The sequence below is a fragment of the Camellia sinensis genome, chromosome 12 (genome assembly GCF_055761805.1).
Source record: "Camellia sinensis isolate YWXY chromosome 12, ASM5576180v1, whole genome shotgun sequence".
NCBI lineage: Eukaryota > Viridiplantae > Streptophyta > Magnoliopsida > Ericales > Theaceae > Camellia > Camellia sinensis.
Window position 1 is genome coordinate 148,687,902 of NC_138972.1, and position 27,215 is coordinate 148,715,116.

The window sequence follows — 27,215 nt, forward strand, 5'->3', positions numbered from 1 at the left end:
TTTCAAAGTTTCGGCTGCGAGCCTTGCCTCCGAAATTTCGGCCTCTTTCGTGTCTTGCCTCGGTTTGCGAACCAGGCTCTGTTTTCTCTGTTTTCTCTTCCCGAAGGGAGGGAGAAGTCTCATAGATCATCTCTCAGTGGCCGTAGGCTACGTTTCGTGGTCGTAGGCCATTTTGCCCGTTTGGAGTCCGGTTTCCAGTTTTTCGGAGCCGTTGGCCGTGTGCCTCGGTTCGGGACCGCTTAACCACCTCCGTTTGCTTCGATTTTTGGCAAGCATCTTATTTACTCCCTTTTAAAGGACACTGCAGTCCGAAAAACCAACTTCGTGGTCGAACACCACTTCCGGTGCCTAACAGTCAGTTTTCGAGGCCTCGGGCTGTGCGTTTCGGCCCCCGAACCTCCATTTTGCATCGGTTTGAGTTCATTTTTGGCAGGGACCTCTATTTCATTGTTAGGAAGGTCGTAGAAGGGTGGGAGGCCAGCAATTGTTCTAACGACCATGTTTTATTCCTCCATCGCCCTCCGTCGCCCGTTTTTCCCACTTGAAAGCCAATGTTGACCACCCTAAGAACACTTTTTCTTGCCCCAAACCACATATTTGTGTTGTACACACCTGGGAGGCCACCAATATCATATGACCGGCCAGTAATTGTGTGTGACCCTTTTGAACCCCTCCTAAACGTGGCCTTTTCTCTCTCCTGGTTCATTCTCTCCAGTTTTTGACCACATGGTTGTGTTGTGCACACATAAGAGGCCCTCTTTTTGGCATGGCCGGCCATTAACCTTCATTGACCCTTTTGACCCTTGGCCGACCGGCCATGGGGAAGGCCGACCGGCCACCTAAACCCTAGGAAACCGGCTGGCCATGATCCTCTCTTCAGGTACTTTACAAAAATGCCCTCTGTTTCCCCCCAGATTTTGTATTCGGGGGGGGGCCAACTTTTGGGGGGAAATTTGAATTCCATTCCCCTATTTTTTTCCCCCTCTTTTGCCTATATGTCCAGGCCCTCCAGCTCCCATTTGAGGGGTTAGAAAGTTTGGTCTAAGCCTCCTACATTGTATCTCTCTCTCTCTACACTCCAACCCTCAAAACCCCTCAAATCCCACACCCCTTTCTACACCACCACATAGCACCACACCACCACAATCCTTTCCAACACTTGGAGCTGGTTTTCTTGAGCTTAGGAGCACATTTTCTCAAGCCAAGAGCTACTGAAGCTTGGTCTACAAGGGTGAGTCTTCATTCTCCCTCTTTTATGCTTTATTTTGTTCTATATCTAAGCCATACTTGCTTACATTTTTGGGCTCCGACCCTAACTGAAAATAGTCATGTTTTGATGTCTTTTTCATGATTGATTAAGGGTCCTTCCATGTTTAAGGTCTCTAGCTACCACTTGCTTCTTTACCTCTCTTGTATGCCTCTTTCTTGCGTAGTATTTTAGGCTCATTTGTAAACTGTTTTGAGCTTGGTCATAAACTGAAAAGTGGCTTATTTTGAGCCTTTATTCAATATTGTTGAAGGGCTCTTCACTGTTTGAGTCTTCCTTTTGTCACTTGCCTCTTCATCCCTCTTTTGGCCTTACTTTTGCATGTTTTGTTAGCCCCTTGTGCTTGTGTTTTTGGGATCTGGTCCGAACTATAAATAGCCTTATTTTCACCCCCTCTTCATGTTTGATCTAGGGTCCTTTGCTGTTTGAGGCTCCCTTTTTGCTCTTTGTGTTTAAACCTTCTTTTATGCCTATTTTTGCATAGTGTTTTAAGCTTACTTGTGCACTGTTTTGGACTTGGTCATAAACTGTAAAGTGAATTATTTTGAGCCTCTCTTCAACTTTGTTGAATGGATCTTCTTTGTTTGGGGCCAGCTTCTGTCCCTTTGGGTTTAATCTCTATTTTAGGCCTTTTCTTGCATGATAGATTAGCCCTATTTGCATTCGTTTTTGGGACTTGTTATAGACTGGAAATATGCATGTTTGGGGACTGTCTTGCTTCTGTATTCATACTTCATGATCAAATAATGCATCTTTTGTATAGCTATAGGCCAATGCATATGCCTAGTTTTGTGTTTCGGGTTCATTCCATACATCGGGTGCCATGTTTCCATGCTTCGGGGCTGTTTTGCATCATATTTCAGCACTGAAATTTGCAAGTTTGCATACCATGTTTCATGCCTTGCCATGCCTTGTTAGTGTTGCATGTTATGCCTTGGGTTCGGTCCTCGGTTTGCGTGCATGTGTGCACGCATTTCGAGTGTCTCATTTTTCATCTCATGGCCTCCTATGTGAGTGCGGCTGAGGTCCACTCACATTGGCGTAAGCCCATATTGCATTGTGTATGCCATTTCATTTTATAGCATTGCGTATGCTAGGTTGTATGTTAGAGCATTGCGTATGCCTTGTTACATCGTGCATTGTGTATGCCATCTCATAGCATTGTGCATGCTAGGTTGTATATTAGTTGCATTCATGCATGTCATGCATATTGCATTGTGCTTGGGATAGGAGTTAGCCCGAGCACGGAAAACGAGGGACGTTTCGTACTTCGAGTGACGGAACGTGTCTCAATTCCCAGTCACCGACACTCCGGATTATCCATGATGGAGTTTAGGTTTTGTTGTGTCCATATGTGCATTCATTTCATATTGAGTCGTGCAATTCGACTCCTCGGCCATCATGCATCGATATGCGTGTTGTTGCACGAGGACCGAGGACTACACTCCCTGAAGAGTAGTCATGCATACATATGTGAAAATATTTCGCCATGCCCCTTTGTTGCTCTCTGTTGTAGCAAATCAGAAATCGGCAGCCTTCCGAAGCTTGGCACGCATTCCAAGAACAATTGCAAACAGAGGCAAACCGGGGCATCGCGAGGGATTCTCCGCACAAGGCAACCCGAGCATGCATCATTCATCATCCGGAGCAGATTTGAGGCAGTCCCTGGCTTGCATGCCAATTTATTGCTTTCCTAATTTAATCTGTTAATTAATTAGGATTTTGTAATTATTTAGACTGTAATTATTTATTCGGGACTGTATTATTTATTCGGACCCTCCGAGCGAGGGCACAACTGTAATAAGTGTGCGTGTGTGTGATGTATGTCTTCCAACCCCACGTCTTTCTCCCTTTTATTTACCCGCTTATGATGGTTAGATTAGGGCATGTTTCAATTAGCATACAGTATGATAGCATGTTTGCATTCATTCATCTGTCTTGCATGCACCGGGCTCGGCACATCATACTAACTGCATTGAATTTTCAATTCCAAGTTGAATACATGTTAGTTGTAGCATTTCATATACCATGTCTAGAATAGCCGAGCCTGCTATAGTTGCACTTTTGCATGTGTTGCATTAGGCATTTCTGTATAATTAGGATCATGCATGGATTTCTAATTAGTTTCTGTTTTGGCTTGGAGTACTCGGTAAGTTTTATGCTTTAGCATCCTTGCATGCGTGTGAGTGACTGCCATGATAGCATGCTTACCATGAGGCTAATTGCTTATGTGATATAACTGTCTGAATGCCTGTGGGTGAAGGTTGGGTTATTTGAATTGGAACAATTCATCAAATGTGTGTTTTAAGCCCACAAGATAGTGGCAAAATCATGTTTTTCTAAGCCCACCCGAGGGTGGCAAATCCACGTCTTAGCCTACTTGCGGGTAGCACCATCAAACCACTTTTAAAAAAATAAACATGAAACATTTTGTTCCAATTCAGACGATCCAGTCTATACTTGTATGCTGTGCGCATCACATAGTAAATCTAGGCTAATAACCGAAATAAGAACGCATAATGTTTTCAAAAATAGGTATCATGGTTAGTAGATGCCGATCTTTGATCGGGCGAGCGGGGGTGCTCACGAAGTGACCTTCCCCAATCGTACCCAAGTTCCCAAGCCGAGGCAACTTTGGTGATGACGGACACGTGGCCTTAGGCAAACAAGTTAGGGTTTCCTAAATTTTCCCAAAATAAAACATTTAGGTGGCGACTCTGTATCTGGCAAAGCAGTCCCTGTTTGGCACTTTTTTCAAAATCTGTTTTTTCAAAACGATTTGTCGGATTTGGACTTTTTGGTTCAGATTTAGAACCGTGACAATTTGAGAGTCCGAACTGTAGTGAACCCCAAATGAACAGAACGGGACTCATCCTCCCGGGGCGTTCGGGGACGTCTACACTCACCCTAAAACGGAGTCGGAATAGAGGTAGAGAAAAGGAGAGACCTAGTTGTCTCAAGAAGATGACGGTGTTTACGCTTAGCTCGACCATTTTGCTCAGGTGTATGAGTACAAGAAGTTTGGTGAATGGTACCCAATTTGGTCAAATATTCACATAATTCAGTTTTAAAGTATTTCCTGCCCAAATTAGACTATAACAATTTAATAATAAACCCAAACTATGTAGTAACCATAAAATGAAAAGTACGGTGTATTCGATAGAAGTCAGGCTTATGAGTCATAAGATAAACCCAAGTATAACAGGTGCAATCATCAACAAATGACACATAGTATGTAGAACCCCTTTTGGTGAGAATATGAGAAGGGCTCCAAACATCAGTATGAACTAAAGAAAATGGTGTATCAGATATAGAAGTATTTTTATGAAAATGTAAGGTTGTCATTTTGGCAAGTTTGCACCCGCAACATTCAGTAAGTTCACTAAGAGAAACTTTACCCAATATACCAGACTGAGCTAAAGACTGTAAACGATCAGCAGACAAATGCCTTAATCTAGAATGCCACAAGTAAAAATGACTAGATAGAGAATCTAACTAAAAAGAAAAAAAGACATTCAGAGAAGTTGTCATAGGCAAATGCAAGCTTTCCACCACATAAAGGTCTCCAGCTCTACGGCCAGTCCCAATCTGCTGCTTAATCATCCGATCCTACACAGAACAAATAGAAGAAAAAAAAAAGATAACATCAAAACCAAAGACATCAAGTTGACTGATTGCTAACAAGCTGACAAATAACTGAGGAACATATAAAACTGATGGACTAGAGATAACAGACATACTAGACGGTAGAATAGACCCAACAGATATAACAGACATACCAAACCCATTAGCAGCATTAACAGTAATAAGAACGAGAGGTGGAGTACAATTATGAAGTAATAATAGATGAGGAGTCATATGATGAGAGGCGCCAAAATCAAAAATCCAGACAGACGAAGAAATACCTGAAAAAGACCTAAGCAAACCTGAATAAAGAGAGAACAATGGAGGCAGACGAGGATGGCTAGGAGGCAGACAGGAGAACAGGAGAAGGGCCTTAAACATCAGTATGAACTAAAGAAAATGGTGTATCAGATATAGAAGTACTTTTATGAAAAGGTAAGGCTATCATTTTGGCAATTTTACGCCCCCGACATTCAGTAAGTTCACTAGAAGAAACTTTACCTAATATACCAGACTGAGGTAAAGACCGTAAGCAATCAGCAGACAAATGCCCTAATCTAGAATGCCACAAGTAGAAAGGACTAGATAGAGAATCTAACTAAAAAGATGAAAAGGCAATTAGAGAAGTTGCCATAGACAGATGCAAGCTTTCTACCACATAGAGGTCTCTAACTCTACGGCCAATTCCAATCTACTGCTTAAATAGCCGATCCTGTACAGAACAGATAGAATAAGAAAATATAACATCGAAAACAGAGGCATCAACTTGACTGATTGATAATAAGCTGACAGATAACTGAGGAACATATAAGACTAATGGAATAGAGACAGTAGACATAGCAGACGGTAGGATAGACCCAACAGATATAACAGACATACCAAACCCATTAGTAGTATTAACAATAATAGGAACGGAAGGTGGAGTACAATTATAAAGTAATGAGAGATGAAGAGTCATATGATGAGAGGCACCAGAATAAAAAATCCAAACAAGCGAAGAAATACTTGAAGAAGACCCAAGCAAATCTGAATGAAAAAAGGAAACAATGGAGGCAGACGAGAATGGTTGGAAGGCAAATAGTATATGCTGAAGCTGACTAATCTGAGCACTCAAGGAAGCCAAGTTAGGATTAGGAGCCAAAGCAGATGCAGTAAAACTAGCGGGAGACTGAAAAATATTGAAGGAGGGAGGCAGAACTAGATCGGAAATGGTTAAGAAGACGAGGTAGACAAACATCCCTTCTTAGGACAATGACACTTCCAATGATCCTTTTGATGGCAAAAGGCACACTCATCAGAAGCCAGAGACATCGTAATAACCAAAAATAGTTGAATTGTAGTAAACCCAAAATAGAACAAAATGGCCAACTAGGGGTCGAAGGGAAATAACTTGAGAACTGGTGAGTGAAAACAAAATAACCAAAATATCAAACCATTGAGTAGGAGACCACTAGTGGTACTCTCGATCAATACTCAGCGCGAGAAAACCAAGCTCCATACAGAGACATTGTGACAATCAAAGGACCTTCACAACTTCAGACCAAAGAACCAGAGAGAGACAAAGAGATCACCTACTAGAGTTAGCGAGAGAGGGAGATGTCGTGAGTATGAACCAGATGGGTCACGAACTCAAATAAGTCGTATGAGCCCGACGAATAAGAGGATCGAAGCAGATGACCCAATGATGAATTAGACGAACCAAACAAGAGGGAGCAGACGATCGATCGAACAAAGCAGATGACCCAATACTAAACCAATACCATGTAAGATTTCTGAATGAATCTCTATATTCAATTGTGTTTCACTACAATGTGTACATCTAATATATATAGCAATTCTAGACGTAATCCTAAATAGGAAACAAGAATAAACCTAAACCAATCCTAAATAGAAAAGAATAAACTTAAACCAATCCTAAATAGGAAACAATATTCACATAATATATACTATACTAATATTATTCTCACAGATGGGACATATCATACAAGATAATCTCCTCTTAAAAATAAATCCAACACTTTTACTCATCCAAATAGCAAGGCAGAAGTGAGCCTAAAAAGAAAGCTAGTTAGTCCATGACATTTCAACTGTTGGTCATAATATAACACCCTATCATAAGATGAAAAAAAGTTAAATTATTGAAATGAAAAACACATAATTATGCGTAATAAATAAATACGCCTCCCCCCCAACCGCCACCTCCACCACAGACATGCATACAAAAAAAAATAATAACATAAATAAATAAATAAAAGGAAGAAAATATTTATTGTCAAACCTTGTGCCGAATATGGGAACAAGAAATCAATAAGCTCAAAGAAAACTACAAACAGCAATTTCACAACACAGAGAGAGAGAGAGAGAGAGAGAGAGAGAGAGAGAGACCGCACAAAAACTACAAACTAGAAAGCATAAGCAGAAATTAAAAACTACTAAAAAGGAAAGAAATCAATAATCATAAAGCATAAGCATAAACAAAAAACAATTGACAATCAAAGACACAAGCATGTGTTAGCATGACCCATTTGCAATCAACCCAACTATAACGGACTTATGAATATGCAAACTCAATCTCATGGAAACCCTACCATGATAAACCCAAGGAAACTTGTGAACCCCACCACAATGAACAAAATATCAATAAATTTCCCAGATCCTCAAGAACAATTGTATGAGATCACCGAGATCTCCATCAGCTCCATCACAATCTAATAGGGCCGAGCAAGGAATCCGTATCATCCATAATCCAATCTGGTCCAATCTAATCTAGTAGGATTGGATTGATTTTTTGAATCCGTGGTTCGGTTCCAGATTAGAAATTTAAAAATTCGTAGGCTATGGATCGATTCCGAATTGGAATCGATCCGGACCGTATACATTTAGTCTATTTATACCATATACCCACCCACATAATATCATTTCTTGTTTCATATAAAAGCTAAAAACTAACCCTAATTCACCTCGCACGCCGCTCAGCTCACTCACTTACTGCTGCCTCTCACACTCTCATCTCTCCCTCTCTTGGTACTCTCTCTCTCTCTCTCTCTCTCTCTCTCATCCATCTTTGATCATCATGCATCTCTGATCATCCATCTCAGATCTTCAATCCCATACGCTGTTCACTTACTGTCTCTCTCTCTCTCTCTCTGTGTAATGACCCCAAAATGCGTGTAAAGCTATCTTTATTTACATATGGGTTAATATGCTTTAATTTAATTATATCTGTTCTAATTGAAGAATTATATGTTGAGTTACGACTTTAAAAGCGGAATTGGTGACCTTTATGGGTTCAGAAATCAAAATTTAGTACTTGGATATGTTAGTTGGAATTTTTAGAGCTACTTGGGAAAATTAATTGGAAATTTAATTCATCTAATTCGTTAATGCACGTTTGGGTGGTTAACTTTGTATTGCAAATTGAAGGTCTTAGAGGCTTCAGAAACCAGAACAAAGGACATATTTATGATCAGCATAATTTTTAGAGTCATCTGGGAAGTTTAATTGAAATTTGATTTTGTGCGATTCGTAATGGTGCGTTTTGCTGTCCTTATTTGTGATAAGCTTATGTATGTGATATATATATATATATATATATGAGTTGTTGAACTCATCACTTTGGGTCAAAAATATCTAAGGGAGAGAGAAATAGAACCGTGTGAGAGAGATAGAGATAGAGAGAGAGAGAGAGAGAGAGAGAAGGAGAGGCAAAGTTCCTCTAAGAGAAAACTCAACATCCATAAGGATTTGAAGATGATTGAAGAGAATTAAAGAGAGAGGAAAAAGATCAACCATAAAGCTTGGAAAATTGAAGAGATCAAGGGGAAAATGAAAGATTTAAGATAAGGTATGTGGCTTTAGCCATCATCTTTGTAGATAACTCCTCTACCACAAAGAATCAAGGATTAAATAGAGGATTTATTATGTAAATGAATTAGAGTCTTAGGTTATGAATTAAATGAACTCTCTTCATGAAATTGAACCTTGATTCCTAAGAATTGCTTAATTGAAGAGTTAAATTCATTATATTTGTTTATCTTGAGCTTGATTATGAGAAGTTGAACCCAATCTTGAGATTTTGCATGGTTAATTATATATAAATAGAGATTTATGTAAATATGAAAGAAGAAGTCTTGGAAAAGAACTAAGGCCAAGTTTGGGAACACCCCAAAAAGCCAAAAAGTCAAAAAGTTACTCAAAAAGTTAAAAAGTTATCACTATTCACCAAAAGTCAACAATTACGGCTGCACAACTCCCAATTCTAATTTTCTCCTACAAATCAATTTTTACAATTTTTTATTACACATTTTTCTATAAAAAGTCAAAAAGTTAACCCAAACATTCATATTTTCAACCTCAACTTTTTAGTCTAAAAAGACAAAAAGTGCACTTATTCAGTCTTCCCAAACTTGGCCTAAATTAAGAGATTGATCTTCCTTACTTGGATCTTCATTATATTGTAATGTTTTGATTTAGGGAACAATTATGATTTCATGTTTTCCATTAGTTTTATATATTTTTGGGTGATTTGAGTTAGAAACCAAGCTTAGAAATGGAAGAAACAAGAGTTAAAGCAAACAACATTTTCGGACAGGAAAACTGACCCAGAGCCGCACGTGCGGCGGGTCTTCCCGCACGTGCAACAATCCATTTCCAAATTCTGCTAAAAAAACACGTGGTCCCGCACGTGCAGCCCAATTTCCGCACGTGCGGCCCTATTTCCTGCACGTGCGGGGACAACTCTATTCAGCCAACTTCAAATGAGCATATCTTCCACATCCGGACTCCGTTTTGAGTGATTCTTGAGCCTAAATTCAAGCCCCAAAAGTCTAGTTTCTAATGGTGGTGGCCTCACTCTCAAATTCTTTGCATACAAATAGATATGCCCAAAATAGTGAAAGTTGTTCACTTTCTATCTACCAGTTTTGTAGCATTTATTCGTCTAAGCCATTTTCCTATCGATTCCTCATATTTTTTGAGACATGGATTATGACCTATTAAGGACTAATGAGTTTAGAACCGATATAACTAATTGATTAAAGAGCAAAGGAAGAGATTGATTATATCCTCATATTATGCTGTGTGCATTGTGTTGTAGGTCAAGACGAGGACATCGTCCCTTTGCTATCGAAAGACCATCACTGTGAGTAACAATAGTGTAACGATATGTTTCACTTACCGTTTGTACTTATGATTTATGTATCGTTGTTTGAGAATGACATATATTATTGATATTGTGCTTTGTTTGAATTAACGGACATGATCGTTTGAGAATGACATATACTATTGATATTTTGCTTTGTTGAATTAACGGACATGATCGAACGACGGCATCGATATGGACCTAAGGTCGTTTTGTTCCCTAATATGATTCGAATCGATTATGATTCATGGCCAGAAACCAAGGGAGGTAGTGTACATGTCGATGTTCTACCTACCCTCCAATGTGTGGACAGTTGTCATTATGGACCTGAGGTCGTTCTGTATAATATGTAGGCCTTAGGCGTTCTGTATAATATGTCGGGCCTGAGGCCGTTTTGTATAATATGTTGGGCCTAAGGCCGTTTCATATCATACATGGGCCCGAGGTCGTTCTATATTACATGTGGGCCTGAGGCCGTTTTAAAATATGATTATAAATAAGATCTATGTATAGTTTGATATGCATATTTACATTCTCTAAGACTATGCTCGTTTAACTAACCTCCTTACATTGCTATTATTCACTGAGCCTTGCTCACTCTGTTTTATGTATATTTATGTAGGTGAGCCATCGGGAACCGACACTAGAATTGTATGAGCCAAGCCGCCCAGGGTATGCCTCCATGTTGAGGCCTTAATTTTGATTACTGAGAGTTATGTAATTTATGAGTCTTATGTAAGTGTGTGTGAGATCTATATAAATTCTGTGATTGTATATGTAAATATGGAAGTGTACTTAAATGCTTAAATTTATTTATTTCATCATGTATGCACAAGCTCAATGGACGTTATCTTTGTATTGATATTTGCTTCCGCTTAAGGCCCCGTATTTGGATAGATATTATTTTGAAACTTTGTTTTGAGGCCTATGTACAGGCCGATCATGGACCAAGCTTTTAAGGGCGGGTTTGGGTCGTCACACTCTCTCTCTCTCTCTCTCTCTCTCTTCTATTTCTCAAACACTCTTAGATCCTCCATCTCCGATCATCATCCATCTCAGATCAGTAGTTATAGCTCTTTCTCTCTCTCTCTCGGTGTGCTCTCTTTCTCTCTCTATATATGTGTATACATAACATTTTGTTTGTAGGAATCATGTTCTGTTTGCTGATTTTTCCAGCCCCAGATTGGTTACATTTGATGAATATATCTGTTTGATTGATGATGAATAAAATTTTTGATCTGTTTGATTGCTCTGTTTCTTAAGCCATATTATTATTTGATAACTCTTATATTTTGTTTTTGTAGGAATCATATTTTGTTTGCTGATTTTTCTAGCCCCAGATTTGTCACATTTGATGAATGTTCTATTCTATTTTGTTTTTAAGCCATATTATTATTTTGTCACATTTGATTTATGTTTTGTTCTATCATGTTCTGTTCTATTTTGTCATATTTAATACAATCCAACGGAAATGGGGTCACTGATGTGCTAAAGGTACAGCAGTGACTGTTGTGCCTCAATTTGAGGTGTATTATGGACTTATTTTTATAATCTGAACCGTTCATCTTGTAGAGTTTGTTGATTACTTCATGCCTACCAAAATATAATATATATGCATATACATAGAGAGAGAAAGGGAGCTCACCGAGAAAGAGAGAGAGAGAGAGAGAGAGAGAGAGAGAGAGAGAAAGAGAGAAAGTCTAGTAACTGAAGATTAATCATTAAATTGTAGATTAAGGCTTAGTTTGGGAAGCCAAGTTTGGGTGTTTTTTGGCTATTTTAACCACCCAAAAAAATAGACTTTTTAGCCTAATAAGACAAAACATCACATTCAGCCCATAATCATTACATTATTTCTCTCATAAAAAAGCCAAAAGAGTCCAAAGCCCTTCTCAAATGAAACTTTGTAGTGCCAGATTAAAATAGCTATAAAAAAAAAACCCAAAAAGTCAACCTACCCAAATCAACCCTAAAGAAGAAAAGTAATAAAAACAAACATAAACAAACAAAAAAACTCCTTCCTTTGCTCTAGATCTACAACGTGCTTCTTTTCCAAGCAAGCCCTTTTTTATGAACCTTCACAACAACATAAGGAAGATCACAACCACACTAAAAAGCTCCCAAACCCTAATCACATGATACAATCTTACTTACCAAAAAGACAAAATAAACAACAACAAGTGATGAATAAGAAAGAAGAAAGAAAAAACTAAGGAAAAAGAACGATGAGAAGAGAAAGGTTAGCAACACCACTCTCTTCTCCTAAATAGAAAAGAAAGAAAGGAAATTTTCAAGGCTTTCAGCATCATGGGGGAAAGGATGGAAGCCGGTGTTTAGGAGAAGAACATGAAGAGCTGGAGCATCACCAAACCTCTATACAGTGTTTGTTGATGACATACCTGATTCTATGAGTCCTAAAGGACTTTTTACTATGTTTACTAATTTTGGGATAGTTAAGGATGTCTTCATACCAAACAAGAGGAGGAAAGCAACACAATCCAGGTTCGATTTTGTTCGATATGACTGTCCTATAGCTGCTGGGTTTGCTGTAAAAAAAGCTAATGGAGTGTGGTGCGAAGACAAGACATTGAAGGTCAAAAAGGCAGACTATGGAAAGGAGCAGACTGGAAAGGAAAAGATTCAAGAAAAAAAAGGGCCAATTAGGCAACGAACAAAAGGTGTAGGAAGTTTTGGACCCAATGGAAACACAAAAAGAGGCACATATGCTGAGGTGGTAAAAGGGCCAAGTGTTAGAGGTGGTAGTGAAGTGAGAGTAAAGGCAGAGGAGTACGGAAATGGTTAGTTATATGATAGTGCAATAGCCAAGATGCGAGTGAAATGCAATGTCACAGAATTAAAAAAGGAATTTCAGAATAAAGGTTTGGTAGATGTGAAAATAAGAGAAGGTGGAGGGAGAATTGTTTACATGACTTTCAGGTCAGAGGAGGATTTGAAGATTAAGATGATAGGGATGGGAGAATGGATCCATGATTGGTGTGAGTCATGTGTTACGTGAAAAAGAAAGAGTTTAGAGTGGAAAATGAAAGATTATTATGGCTGAACTGCTATGGTGTACCTCCCAATTTGTGAAACAGAAAAAACTTCCAGAAAATATAAGAAGTGTAGGGGAAATTGTGGAGATTGATGAAGACACCTTAAACATGGAGTCTCTGAAATGCGGAAGAGTTAGAATCTGCTATTCTCAATTAGAGCGGGTGGATTTAAAATTATTCTGGAAAATAAAGGTAGTGTGTACCCTATTCGTGTGGTCGAAGATTACAGCTGTGGTAATGGAGCATATATCAATTATTGTAACCCCAATGACAAGCCAAGTTAGAAGGATTCGGTAGAGAACAGCAATGGTGAAGAGCAGAGTGTTGTGCTTGGCCATGGCAAGAAAGGAGAAGATAAAGACGTGGCAGGTATAGAGGTTGAAGTGGAGGCTCAAGATGATGTGGAAACCAATAAGAGGATCAATGCTGGAAAGGAGGGATTGGCTGAAGGGAATACTATTCTCTCCACCACTGTTTCAATTATAAATGAAACTAACATAGGGTTTGCGGCTCAAAGAATTGGACAGACACCATTAACAGGCTATACAAGACTCAAGGGAGGCATGCGTGAAAAGGTAGGTCAGAGTATAGTGGAGTGGGAAACACAAAATGAAAGATCTAAGGTGGGGTCTAATGGGCTTATAAGAAGTTTAGAAGAGACTAAATTAAGGAAGCCCAATATTAATCTAGAGGTGGTTTTGGAAGCAGCCTAGACTTGTAATGGCAAGTCTGGTTTAAATACAATCAGAGCCAGCCCTATTGTCTTGTGTGCTAACCCAACTTTTGTATATAAGACCACTGAGTTAGTGCTTAGGCCAAGAGGTAGCTTAGCGCATATGGTGAGAGATGGTAAACAACCCATTAGGGTTTTAAGGATTAATCAACTGGAGACCCAATTGGAGAAAGAATACAACTTAGCAAGCAATGGAAAAATTATCAGTAGAGTTCAATCTAATGTGAGTGAGAATGTTGATCAGCGAAGAAAAGGAAAAGGGTATCATCAGAGGAAAAAGAAAGGAAGAAAATGTGTAAATTTTAAAGGAGGATTTCAGAGAGGAGCTTTGTTTCGAGGGGCAGTAGCTGCGATTTTAGCTTCAGTGTCTATTAGCAACATCTCTAGTAGGCAAAGGAAATTTATGATCAAAGCCCAAGATACAATTAAGATGGAAAAGGCATTGGGGTTGGAGTTTGAAGGAAAGGAAGTTGAAGCAATTAGTAAGATCATCCAGACGGAAGAAGATGATGAAGTAAGGTTAGTAAGAGAAATGCAAAAAAGAAGTGTTTAACTTAATACTTCAAGGTGAAATTATGAGAAATTTGTTGCTAAATGAAGATTCTATCATGGAATGTGAGAGGCCTTGGAAGGGTAGAGAAAATATGAAGAATTAAGGAAGTATTAAAAGAACAAAAGGTGGATATGGTTTTGTTACAAGAGACAAAAAAATCAGAGGTTGATGATAGATTTGTTAGGTCACTGCGGCCTAATGAACCAATGGAGTTTATGGGGGTGGATGCGAAAGAAAGTGCTGGCGGATTGCTTTGCATATGGAAACCAGATGTCTTTGCTTTAAAAGACTGCTGCAGCTCCAGAAGGTTTGTTCTACTTTCAGGTACTTTTCATTCTAGCATTGATTGTGTAATTGGTAATATTTATGCTCCAAATGAGGAGACTGGTAGGAGGCAATTATGGGGGGTGTTGGGTAAATTAAAAGAAAACTTTCCTAAACCTTGGTGCTTAGGAGGTGATTTCAATGAAATTACCTCAATAGTTGAGAGAAAAGGTTGCCTAAGGAATGATAGGGGTATGACTGAGTTTGGGAATTTTATCAATGAGTTAGAACTGGTGGACATTCCTATGCTTGGGAGACAGTACACATGGGGCAATTCCCAAAGTTGGAGTAGAATTGACAGATTCTTAGTTAACACAGAATGGTTAGAATGGTTCAAATTCAAAGTGTGGGGGTTATCTAGAATTCTATCTGATCATAGCCGAATACTATTGAAGGAGGATAAGAGAGACTGGGGACCTAAACCTTTTCGGTTTATAAATGCGTGGGTTTTACATCTTATGTTCATAAAGGAGCTAAAAAAGGTTTGGGAAGGTTTAGATGTAAGGGGATAGGCAGGGTATATTACTATAAGTAAGTTGAGATCATTAAAATTGGCTCTAAAAAAAATGGAATAGTGAGGTTTTTGGGAATGTGGAATCAAAGCTTAAAGAGGCTGAAGCAGAGTTGCATAATTTAGACTTAATGGAAGAATCTAGAAACCATAATGAGATGGAAATCACAAGAAAAAATGAGGCATTGGGGTTGATTTGGCAGATTCAAAAAAAGAAAGGAATGGTTATGGCTACAAAAGTCAAGACTAGATTGGGCATTAAAATGAGACAAGAATACAAGGTTTTTCCATTTAATGGCATCTATGAGGCAAAACAGAAACATGATTAACTCGATGAAGATTGATGAAGTCACTGTTGAAGAACCAGCGGAAGTCAAGCAAGCAATCTGTGACTATTTTAAGAAGTACTTTGATGAACAATGGAGATACAGGCCCATCATTGGTGGAAATCTTCAACACGTGAATCCTTCTCAAGCCTCTGAATTTTTGGAAAAAAACTTCACTGAGGCTGAGGTGTGGGATGCAATTAGAGAGAGTGATGGGAATAAAGCACTAGGGCTTGACGGTTTCAATATGATGTGCTTTTAGAAGGGCTAGAAGGTGATGAAAGAAGATATAATGAATTTCATGAAGGAGTTTCATAAAAACAGCAGATTGGGTTATGGTATAAATTGTTCTTTTGTCATCCTTATTCCAAAGAGAGACAATCCATTATCCATTTTGGAGCATAGACCAATCAGTTTGATTAATTCTGTGTACAAAATTTTATCTAAAATGCTAGCTAACAAATTGAAACAAGTATTACCAAGTATAATTGATAAAGTCCAATCAGCATTCTTGAGGGGGAGAAATATTTTGGATGGGGTTCTCATTGCAAATGAGGTAGTAGATTGGTGGAAGAATTCTAAAAAGAGGGGACTAATCCTAAAACTGTATTTTGAGAAAGCTTATGATTCGGTGAATTGGAATTTCCTACTTCAGATGTTGGCAAAATTTGGGTTTGGACTAAGATGGTTAGGTTAGGTAAAAGAGTACATTACCTCACCTAGAGTGTCTATTTTAGTCAATGGATCTCCATCTGAAGAGTTCTACCCTCGTAGAGGGTTAAGGCAAGGTGATCCACTTTCACCTCTATTGTTCAATATTGTAGCTGAAGGGCTTAATATACTGCTGAAGAGAGCAAAGGAATTGGGGATTATCAATGGGATAGAAGTGGGTAGTGGTGGGTTGTGTGTGTCTCATCTTCAGTATGCAGATGACACAATAATCATGTGTAAAGAAGAATGGTCTGAAGTGGTTACTATCAAAAGAATCTTAAGGTGCTTTAAAGTGGTGTCTGAGCTTCGGATAAATTTCCACAAAAGTATGATATATGGGGTTGGTGTGGCTGATGATATGCTTTTGGAGTTTGCAAAAAAACTTAATTGTTAAGTCAAAAACTGCCATTCAAGTACCTTGGTCTCCCACTTAGTGCTAACCCAAGTAGAAAATATTCTTGGAAACCTGTCATTGACAACTTTAAAAAAAAAAAACTCTCAGGATGGAAAAGAAGAGTGCTGTCATTCGCAGGGAGAGTGGTGCTTATGAAACCTGTGCTGTCATCATTGCCAATTTATTACATGTCATTTTTTAAGATTCCTGAAAATATTGCCAAGGAACTTGACAGATTGCAAGCAAATTTTCTGTGAAGAGGTTCAAAAGTTAAGAAGAAAATTCATTTAATAAAACGAAAGGAGATTACAATGGACAAACAAAAAGGAGGTATGGGGATAAGAGATATCAGGCTTACAAATCAGTGTATGTTATTCAAATGGTGGTGGAGGTTTGCATTAGAGGATGATGCATTATGGAAAGCATTAGTTTGCTGCAAATATAGATCTGCTGGAGGGAGATGGTTGATGTCTACTAATATAGCAGGCATAACTTCTAAAATATAGAGGGATGTAGTGGCAGTACCACAATCTAATCCAAAATTATATACATTATTTTTGGAGAATATGGAAATAACAATAGGGACTGGGAAAAGAATAAAGTTTTGGATTGATAATTAGATTGGGGATTCAAGTATTTGTATTAAATTCCCTAGACTTTATCAGTTATGCACAACAAATGAGGCTTCTCTAAATGAGCAGATTGCAAGAAAGGTCCGTTTTGACAGGTGGTGCTTTAGTTTTAGAAGAAATCTACATGCCTGGGAAAAAGATGAATTAGTAAAACTCATTGATTTGTTGGGAACAGGGCCTAAGACAGGCTTGGAGAAAGAGGATTTTGTGAAATGGAAGGCTGATTCAATAGGAGGGTTCAAGGTTAGCAGTGCATATAAATGGCGTGATATGGACTCTACTGCTCTACACAGCTCTGCTGGACTGATATGGAACAATTTCTCTACACCTAAAGCCAAGTTTATCACTGGGTTGGCCTGGAAGGGTAGACTTAAAACAAAGGCTTTTCTGCACAGAATTGGAGTATTGAGGGAGAATGTGGATTTAAATTGTGTTTTTTTGCAAATTTGATCTGGAATCCTCTAATCATATTTTATGGCTCTGCCCTTTTGTGTGGAATGTATGGGTATGTGTAGACACCCCATTTTTGACCGACCTTAAGACTCAGACGTCACCGATTGAGCGCTAGGTGATGGTGCATATTGTGCTCGTTCTGGGGTTTCAGAGTAGTTTGTGAACCAGGTCCTGTTTTCTCTGTTTTCTCTTCCCAAAGGGAGGGAGAGGTCTCGTAGACCATCTCTCAGTGGCCGTAGGCTACGTTTTATGGTCATAGGCCATTTTTCCCATTTGGAGCCCAGTTTCCGGTTTTCAGAGCCGTTGGCCGTGTGCCTCAGTTTGGGACCGCTTAACTACCTCCGTTTGCTCCGGTTTTTGGCACACACCTTGTTTCCTCTCTTTTGAGGGACACTGTGGCCCAGGAGACCACCTTCGTGGTCGCATGCCACTTCCGATGGTTTACATGGTGGAGAAAGGTGTACAGGGCAAAGGTTCAATTTCTTCGGCAAGGAGAGAGTCAAATCTCAACTTCATACCCCTGTTCTAGACCAAAACAATCTTGATCAAAATATTTGTCTTAAAACCCTCTCTTTCAAAACGTTTTTGAAATAAAGTTTTTACGATGTTCCGAGACTCGCATTTTGTCAAATGTTGCGCTTTTCGATAAACCGAGCAAGGACAAAGTGGAAATGAACGGAAGAGAGATGAAATCTTTGAAAAATCTTTCAAAACACCTTGTCTAGGGGTTTGGAGTTGAAGAAAAGAGGAGAAGAGAGAGGAAAACTAGTTTGGGAGAAGTTCGGCATGAATCCGGGTAGGACCGAAACTGCTCGGCTTCGCTGAAACGGGCATAACTCTTTGCACAGGGGGAATTTTGATGCAATGTTAGCACCATTGGAAAGATAACTTCAAGGGCTTCAATGTTGCCACATGGAAAACCAGAAAATCAGAAGGCCGACCAGCTTTTTTTGGTCAAAAGTGGTTCAGCATGAATCCGAGAAGGAGAGAAAACACTGCGCGGCTTCACCGAAACGGGCTTAACTCTTTGCATACTTGGATTTAAGATATAATACTACCACCATTGGAAAGCTTACTTCCGGAGCTTCATTTTTCACTCAAGAATCTCCTAAAGCCAAGTCCGGTTGGGGGAGATATGGTTGGTTGAAGTCCGGTTGGACCAAATCTACGCGGCTTCACCAAAACTGGCATAACTTTTGCACAGGAGGAATTTTAATGCAAGGTTTGAGGCATTGGAAAGCTAACTTCAAGGGCTTCATGGATGACCAGATTTGGAGCTTGAACCTTTTGACCCCTGGTCGGCCGACCATGCCAAGTGGTCGGCCGACCACCTTGAACCTTTTTAATTGGTCGGCCAGCTTTGTCTCAGTAAGTGTATTCCAGCAGTGCCAGTTGTTTGCCATTTGCTGCATCCTCCATACACGTGTATGGAGGATGTTTAACCTTGGTTTTAAGCTTCTAAGAGAAGCTTTAGCCTTTCTTCTCTATAAAGGAAGGGCTCCCCTTCCATTGCAAGGGTTCTAAAATTGCTGGAGCAAAAAACCATACATCTCCCTCTATATCTCTCCATTTTGGCTTCAAAAGTGTAAAGTCTTTGGCCCTTTGCACACCACCTCACAACCACATACTTCCACTATTGCTTGGAGGTCCTTAGAGCTTATTTTCAAATGTTGAAGACTCACTATTTTGGTCCAGGAGCTGCTGTAGACACCCCATTTTTGACCGACCTTAAGACTCAGACGTCACCAGTTGAGCGCTCGGTGATACTGCATATTATGCTCGTTTAGAAGTCTCAGAGTCGCGGCCGTGAGCCCTGCCTCTGGATTTCCGAACCTTCTTATGTGCCTTGCCTCGGTTTGCGAACCAGGCTCGGTTTTCTCTATTTATTTTCCTAAGGGGAGGGAGAGGTCTCGTAGACCATCTCTCAGTGGCCGTGGGCTACATTTTGTGGCTGTAGGCCATTTTTCCCATTTCGGAGCCCGGTTCCCGGTTTTCGGAGCTGTCAGGCCGTGTGCCTCGGTTCGGGACTGCTTAACCATCTCCTATTGCTCCGGTTTTTGGCGTACATCTTATTTACTCCCTTTTGAGGGACACTGAGGTCTGAGAGACCCACTTCGTGGTCGAGTGCCGCTTTCGGTGCTTAACAGGCAATTTTCGGGGCCCCGAACTGCGCGTTCTGGCTCCCAAACATTCGTTTTGCATCGGTTTTCGTTCATTTTTGGCAAGTACCTCTGTTTCATCACCCGGAAGGCCGTAGAAGGGTGGGAGGCCAGCAATTGTTTCAGCAACCAGTTATATATCCTCCGGCGCCCTCCGACGCCCGTTTTTCTCACTTCCAAGCTAATGTTGAACACCCTTGGGCCATTTTCTTGAACTTTTAACCACATATTTGTGATGTACACACATGGGAGGACCCTAAAAGTTAGTGGCCGGCCACTAATTCCACTTGACCCTTTTGAACCCCTCCTAAAAGTGGCCTATTCTCTCTCCTATTTTACAGTTGATAATTTTGAACCACAGGGTTGTGTTTAGGGCACCTGGGAGGACAGCAATGTGAAGTGGCCGGCCACTAATTCAACTTGGCCCTTTTGACCCTTGGCCGGCCGGCTATGGGGGGTGGCCGGCCGACCACCTACATCTCCAAAAAGTGGCCGGCCATGATCCTCAGGTTGTGTTTGTTACAGTTGTACACTTTTTCCACCCAAAAACCTGTATCCGGAGGGGATCTTTTTTGGAGGGAAACTTGGCTTGTTTTCACCTCCATTTCTTTCCTTCCTTTTCCCCCCTCTTTGGTCTACAAAGCTGGCCTCCAGCATTGAGAGAAGGGTTACAAAAAATTCCCCTAAGAGCTCTTGCATCATAGCTCCCTCTATCTCTCTCATTTCCTCAAAAATTCCTAAGTCCTACACCTCATTTCTTCATCACCACCAAGCACAACCACCACTACCCCATTTCTAGCAGCTTGGAGAGCTTTCCAGCAGCTAGGAGACATCACTTCTCAAGCCAAGAAGCATCCAAGGGGTAGTCTTCAAGGGTAAGCATCATTTCCCCTCTTTTGAGCTCAATTTTGCAACTTTTTTCTAGCCTCTTTTCTTACTCTTTTGAGCTCCGACCAAAACTGAAAAGGTCATTTTTTTGAGCTCATTTTCCTATTTCATTAAGGGCTCAACACTGTTTGAGCCCCCCATATTGCACTTACTTCATTATCCTTCTTATATACCGTTATCTTGCATAGTATTTTTAGCCTATGTGTGATCTGTTTTGGAGCATGATGTAAACTGTAGATAGGATTATTTTGAGCCTCTCTTCAACATTGAAGAAGGGCTCATCACTGTTTGGGACCTCCATTGTACCACTTGCCATTATACCCCTCTTTGGTCCCCATTTTTGCATGATTTGGAAGCCCATTGTGCTTCTGTTTTTGGGTTCTTTTTAGAACTTAAAATAGTCTTATTTTGGCCCATTATTCATGTTTCATTAAGGGCCTTTCATGGTTTGAGGCATATTTTATATACTTTGTGTTATATCTCCCTTTTTTGCCTCAATTTTGCATAGCATTTTGTACACATTTGCATACTGTTTTGGGTCTGGCCATCAACTGTAAAATGCTTTATTTTTGGCCCCTCTTCAACATTGTTGAAGGGCCCCTTTGTGTTTAAGGCCAGAAACCCCTACTTGCTTCTTTGGCCACCTTTTGGCCCATTTTTTGCATGAGAGTTTAGCCATACCTGTGCTGGTTTTTGTGGTTTTCCATAAACTGTAAAAGATCATATTTTTGGCCCCTCTTCAACTTTTTTGAAGGGCCCTAATCTGTTTGGGGTCAGAAGCTGTGAGTTGTTTCATTATCTCACATTTAGGGCCATTCTTGCATGCTAGTTTTACCATCTTTTTGTTTGCTGTTTGGCCATGCTTTGAACTGTAAAAATTCTTGTCTAGGGTCTGCCTTGCTTCTTTCTTTTCATTCCATGTACCAATTATGCATGCTTTGTATAGCTGTAAGCCATTTCATGTACCTAGTTTTGCATTTCGGGAGAAATTCCATGCATCGGGTGTCATTTCGCCTCGTTTCGGGGCTGTTTTACCCCTCATTTTGCTACTGAAAATTGCATGTTTTCATATCATTTTCCATATCTTTTCCATGTCTCATTAGAGTGGCATTTCGATGCCTGAGGGTCGGTCCTCGGTTTGCGTGCACGCGTGCACGCATTTCGAGTTATCTTGTTTTCATCTGATGGCCTCCTATGTGAGTGTGGCTGAGGCTCTCTCATGTTGGTGTAAGCCCATTATTGCATTGCGTATGCCATTTCATTCATAGCATTGTGCATGCTCGATTGTGTATTACCTCGTGCAGCGTGTATGCCATTCCATAACATTGTGTATGTTAGGATTGTATCTTAGTTGCATTTCATGCATGTCATGCATATTGTATCATGTTCGGGATAGGATTTAGCCCGGGCACGGGAAACGAGGTAAGTTTCGTACTCCGAGTGACGGAGCGTGTCTCAATTCCCTAGTCACCACCACTCCAGATCATCCATGATGGAGTTAGGTTCTTGTTGTGTTTATATGTGCATTCATTCTATATTGAATTGCACAATTCGACCCCTCGGCCATCATGCATCGATATGCGTGATTGGTGGCACGAGGATCGAGGAATGCATATATCTGTGAAAATACATTGCTATGCCCCTTTCCTGCTCTCTGTTGCAGCAAATCAAGAATCAGCGGTCTTCCGAGGCTTGGCACGCATTTCAAGAACAGGTGTAAACAGAGGCTAATTGGGGCATCGTCATGGATTTTCGCGCAAAGGCAACTCGGGCATGCATCATTCATCATCTGGAATGGAATCAAGGCAGTCCCTGGCTTGCATGCCAGTTTATTTATTTTCTTAGTTAATTTGTAAATTAATTAGGAATTTGTACATTATTTGGACTGTACTATTTGGACTGTAATATTTATTCGGACCCTCTGTGCGAGGGCATAATTGTAATGAGTGTGCGTGAGTGTGATGTATGTCTTCCAACCCCACGTCTTTCTTCCCTTTTATTTACCTGCTTATGATGGTTAGATTAGGGCATATTTCAATTAGCATAAAGTATGACAGCATGTTTGCATCATTCATCTGTTTTGCATGCACCGGGCTCGGCGCATCATACTAACTGGATTGTATTTCAATTTCCAAGATGAATACATGTTAGCTGTAGCATTCCATATGCCATGTTTAGAATGGCCGAGCCTGCTATAGTTTGCATTCTTGCATGTGTTGCATTAGGCATTTCTTTATACTTAGGATTCTTGCATGATTTCTAATAAGTTTTTGTTTTGGCTTGGAGTACTCGGTGAGTTTTATGCTTTAGCATCCTTGCATGCGTGTGAGTGACTGCCATGAATAGCATGCTTACCATGAGGCTATATGCTTATGTGATATAACTGCCTGAATGCCTGTGGGTGAAGGTTGGGTTACTTGGATTGGAATAAATCATCAATTGTTTGTTTCAAGCCCACTAGATAGTGGCAAAACCATCTTTTCTAAGCCCACCTGCGGGTGGCAAAATCTGCATTTTAAGCCTACTTGCGAGTAGCAAACCATCTTTCAAATAAACAAGCATGAAATGTTTTGTTCCAATTCGGGCGACCCAGTCTATACTTGTACGCTGTGCGCATCACATAGTAACCTAGGCTAATAACCGGAATAAGAACACACAATGTTTTCAAAATTTGATATCATGGTTAGTAGAGGCCGATCTTTGATCGGGCGAGCAGGGGTGCTCACGAAGTGACCTTCCTCAATCGTACCCAAGTTCCTGAGCCGAGGCAACTTTGGTGATGACGGACAAGTGGCCTTAGGCAAACGAGTTAGGGTTTCCTAAATTTCCCCCAAAATAAAATATTTAGGTGGTGACTCTGTATCTGGCAAAGCAGTCCATGTTTGGCACTTCTTTTAAAATCTATTTTTTCTCAAAACGATTTGCCGGATTTGGACTCTTTGGTTCAGATTACGAACCGTAACAATTTGAGAGTCCTGAGTTGTAGTAACCCCAAATGAACAGAATGGGAGCTCGTTCCTCCCGGGGCGTTCGGGGACATCTACAGCTGTTGGCCTTCTTCTCTACAAGGGTAAGTCACTATCTCCCTCTTTGTGGCTTTATTTTGCTCCAAACTTTAGCCTTAGTTGCAAGCATTTTTGAGCTTCATCATAAACTGTAAAGTGCCTTATTTTGAACTCCTCTTGAAGTTTAATTGAGGACATTTTTCTGTTTGAGGTCTCCTACCTCCTTGTATCCTCAATCTCTCTTTTAGGGCTAATTTTGCATCCTATTTTAGCCTTACTTGAAAACATTTTCGAGATTTGTCATAAACTGAAAAAGATCTTTTTTTGAGCTCCTCTTCATGTTTGTTTAAGAGTACTTTTTTGTTTGAAGTCTCCTACCTCCTTGTATGCTTTATCTCTCTTTTAGGGCTCATTTTGCACGGTATATTAGCCTTATTTGTGAGCATTTTTGGACCTCGACCTAAACTGAAGAAAGTCTTTTTTTGACCTCCTCTTTGAGTTTGTTTGAGGTCACTTTTCTGTTTGGAGTCATATTTTTCCTTGCATGCTTCATTTCCTCATGCTTTGAGCGATGCATTTGAGCATTTGCATTGGCCTTGTTTTGGCCTCTTAGCCACTAAAATCCAACAGATTTTCAGTGGCCTTGATGTGTCTTTGAGCTCCAAAATCATAGAGGGGTGACCCTTTCACCCCTCATTCTCTTTACTAGCATTGTTGGCCTTCCAAATGGACTCTATTTTGCATGTATTGAAGTCGTGTTTCAGGCCTCATTCTGAGGGTTTTAAGGTCTGCCTAAGCTCTGTCAAGAGCCCATTTTGCCATATTTTATGTCTATGATGCATGTGTAGAGCAATCCCATTCAAGGCCTTTCAAAGGGACCCTTCTTTGCATGTTTCCTAAACTGATTTCAGGGCCTATTTGGTGGGTTTTAAGGCTGTCATAACTCATTTCCAGAGGTGGATTTTCCCTTTAGTTTGTCTATCATATAGGTGTAGAACACCCCCTTGCATAGCCTTCCAAAGGAGCCCCTCATTTTTGCATGCATTGGCTGCATTTCAGTGGTTATTTGGACATATTTTGACATGTTTTATTCACTGATTTTGGCTGGTTTGATGAGTTCTCATACGCTTCATATGCATGCCATGTAAACCATGCTTGATAGCCAATGTTGCATGCTTTGTAGACCCTTGATTTTGGCACTTTTTGGCTATGTCATAAACTGATAATGTGCTTATTTTGGACTACCCTAGCTCTATTTTTAGGCCTCATGGTCGAATGATGTTTGTTTTGCATGCTTATAGTTCAATACCCATGCTTAATTTTGAGTTTTGAAGCCCATTGCATGCATGTGCTAAGATGTGTTCATGTTTTGAGGTCATTTTCTATCACATTTCAGAGCTGGTTCGAATGTCATATTGCTATGTTTTCATCTCTTCAAGAGTGCTTGAGAGTTATGTGTGCATGCCTTATTTATCGACCAATGAACGAGCTTCATTTTCATGCATGTTGAGCCATTATCTTAGGCCAATTTCCCACTATTTTAGACCTGTCTAGGGTTTATTTGGGGATGGTTTTGCCTTTGGTGCATTGCTTTGGGTACCTCTAGTGTAATGCACTTCACTAGTTTCGGTACCCGGGCCCCCTAGCTTGCATTGTGTGCCATGTTTGCATGATTCGGGACCATTGAGCATCATATTTTAGAGCTGTAAATTACATGTTTGTATGCCATCTTTCATTCCTTGCCATGCTTTGGTAGAGTGGCATTTTATGTCTTATGTTCGGTCCTTGGTATTCGTGCATGTGTGCACGCATTTCGGTTGTCTCATTTTCATATAATGGCCACTGATGTGAGTGTCGCTGAGGTCCACTCATGTTGGTGTAAGTCCATTGTGCATTGTGTATGCCATTTCAGTTCATAGCATTGCGTATGCTAGGTTGCATGTTAGAGCATTGCGTATGCCATGTTACTTCGAGCATTGTGTATACCATTTCATAGCATTGCGTATGCTAGGTTGTATGTTAGTCGCATTGTATATGCCATCTCATTTGTATTGTGTTTGGGATAGGAGTTAGCCCAAGCACGGGAAACGAGGGACGTTTCGTACTCCGAGTGACGGAACGTGTCTCAATTCCCGATTGCCGACACTCCGGATTACCCATGATAGAGTTTAGGTCTTGTTGTGTTTTCATGTGCATTCATTTCACATCGAGTAGTGCAATTCGACTCCTCGGCCATCATGCATCGAGATGCGTGATTGGTGGCATGAGAATCGAGGACTACACTCCCTGAAGAGTAGTCATGCATACATATGTGAAAAAACTTTGCCATGCCCCTTTGTTGCTCTCTGTTGCAGCAAATCAGAAATCAGCAGCCTTATGGAGCTTTGCACAATATTCCGAGAACAATTGCAAACAGAGGCAAACCAGGGCATCGCAATGGATTTCCGCGCAAGGCAACTCAAGCATGCATCATTCATCATTCGGAACAGAGCTGAGGCGGTCCATGGATTTGCGTGCTAATTTACCTGCTTTCCTAGATTAATTTGTTAATTAATTAGGATTTTGTATTTATTCGGACTGTACTATTTATTTGGACTGTATATTATTAATTCATACCCTCTGCGCGAGGGTAATGTTGTAATAAGTGTGCGTGCGCGTGATGTATGTCTTCCAACCCCATGTCTTTCTCCCTTTTATTTACCAGCTTATGATGGTTAGATTAGGGCATGTTTCAATTAGCATATTTATGATAGCATGTTTGCATCATTCATTTGTATTGTATGCACTGGGCTCGGCGCATCATACTAACTACATTGTACTTCAATTCCAAGTTGAATACATGTAAGCTGTAGCATCATCATATGCCATCTTAGAATAGCCGAGCCTACTGTAGTTGCATTCTTGCATGTGTTGCATTAGGCATTTCTGTATAGTTAGGATCATGCATGGATTTCTAACATAGCTTCTGTTTTGGCTTAGAGTACTTGGTAAGTAGTCATGCTTTAGCATCCTTGCATGTGTGTGAGTAACTGTCATGATAACATGTTTACCATGAGGCTAATTGCTTATTTGATATACCTGCCTGAATGCCTGTGGGTGAAGGTTGGATTATCTGAATTGGAATAATGCATCGACTGTGAGTTTTAAGCCCACTAGATAGTGGCAAAACCATCTTTTCTAAGCCCACCCGAGAGTGGCAAAATTTGCATTTTAGCCTACTTACGAGTAGTAAACCGCTTTCAAAAACAAACATGAGATGTTTCGTTCCAATTCAGGCGATCCGGTCTGTACTTGTATGCTGTGCGTATCACATAGTAATTCTAGGCTAATAACCGGGATAAGAGCACATAATGTTTTCAAAACTCGATATCATGGTTAGTAGAGGCCGATCTTTGATCGGGCGAGTGGGGGTGCTCACGAGGTGACCTTCCTCAATCGTACC

General features: G+C 40.3%; 1 protein-coding gene across 1 annotated transcript; it reads left to right on the plus strand.

Annotated features, from left to right (window-relative positions):
• Positions 1 to 14,501: 14,501 nt before the first annotated feature.
• On the plus strand, positions 14,502 to 15,534 carry LOC145803969 (uncharacterized). Its single transcript, XM_082897369.1, has 2 exons — positions 14,502 to 15,016; positions 15,270 to 15,534. The coding sequence occupies exons 1-2, from the start codon at positions 14,502 to 14,504 to the stop codon at positions 15,532 to 15,534; spliced, it is 780 nt and encodes a 259-aa protein (XP_082753495.1).
• The last annotated feature ends 11,681 nt before the right edge of the window (positions 15,535 to 27,215 follow it).

What these genes read in the sequence shown, in the direction of transcription:
- LOC145803969 (XM_082897369.1), top strand. Translation starts at nt 14,502, where the DNA reads ATGGTTTTGTTACAAGAGACAAAAAAATCAGAGGTTGATGATAGATTT. An exon ending in TTCTTAGTTAACACAGAATG is followed by an intron (nt 15,017 to 15,269) that starts GTTAGAATGGTT and finishes AAAATGGAATAG; the next exon opens with TGAGGTTTTTGGGAATGTGG.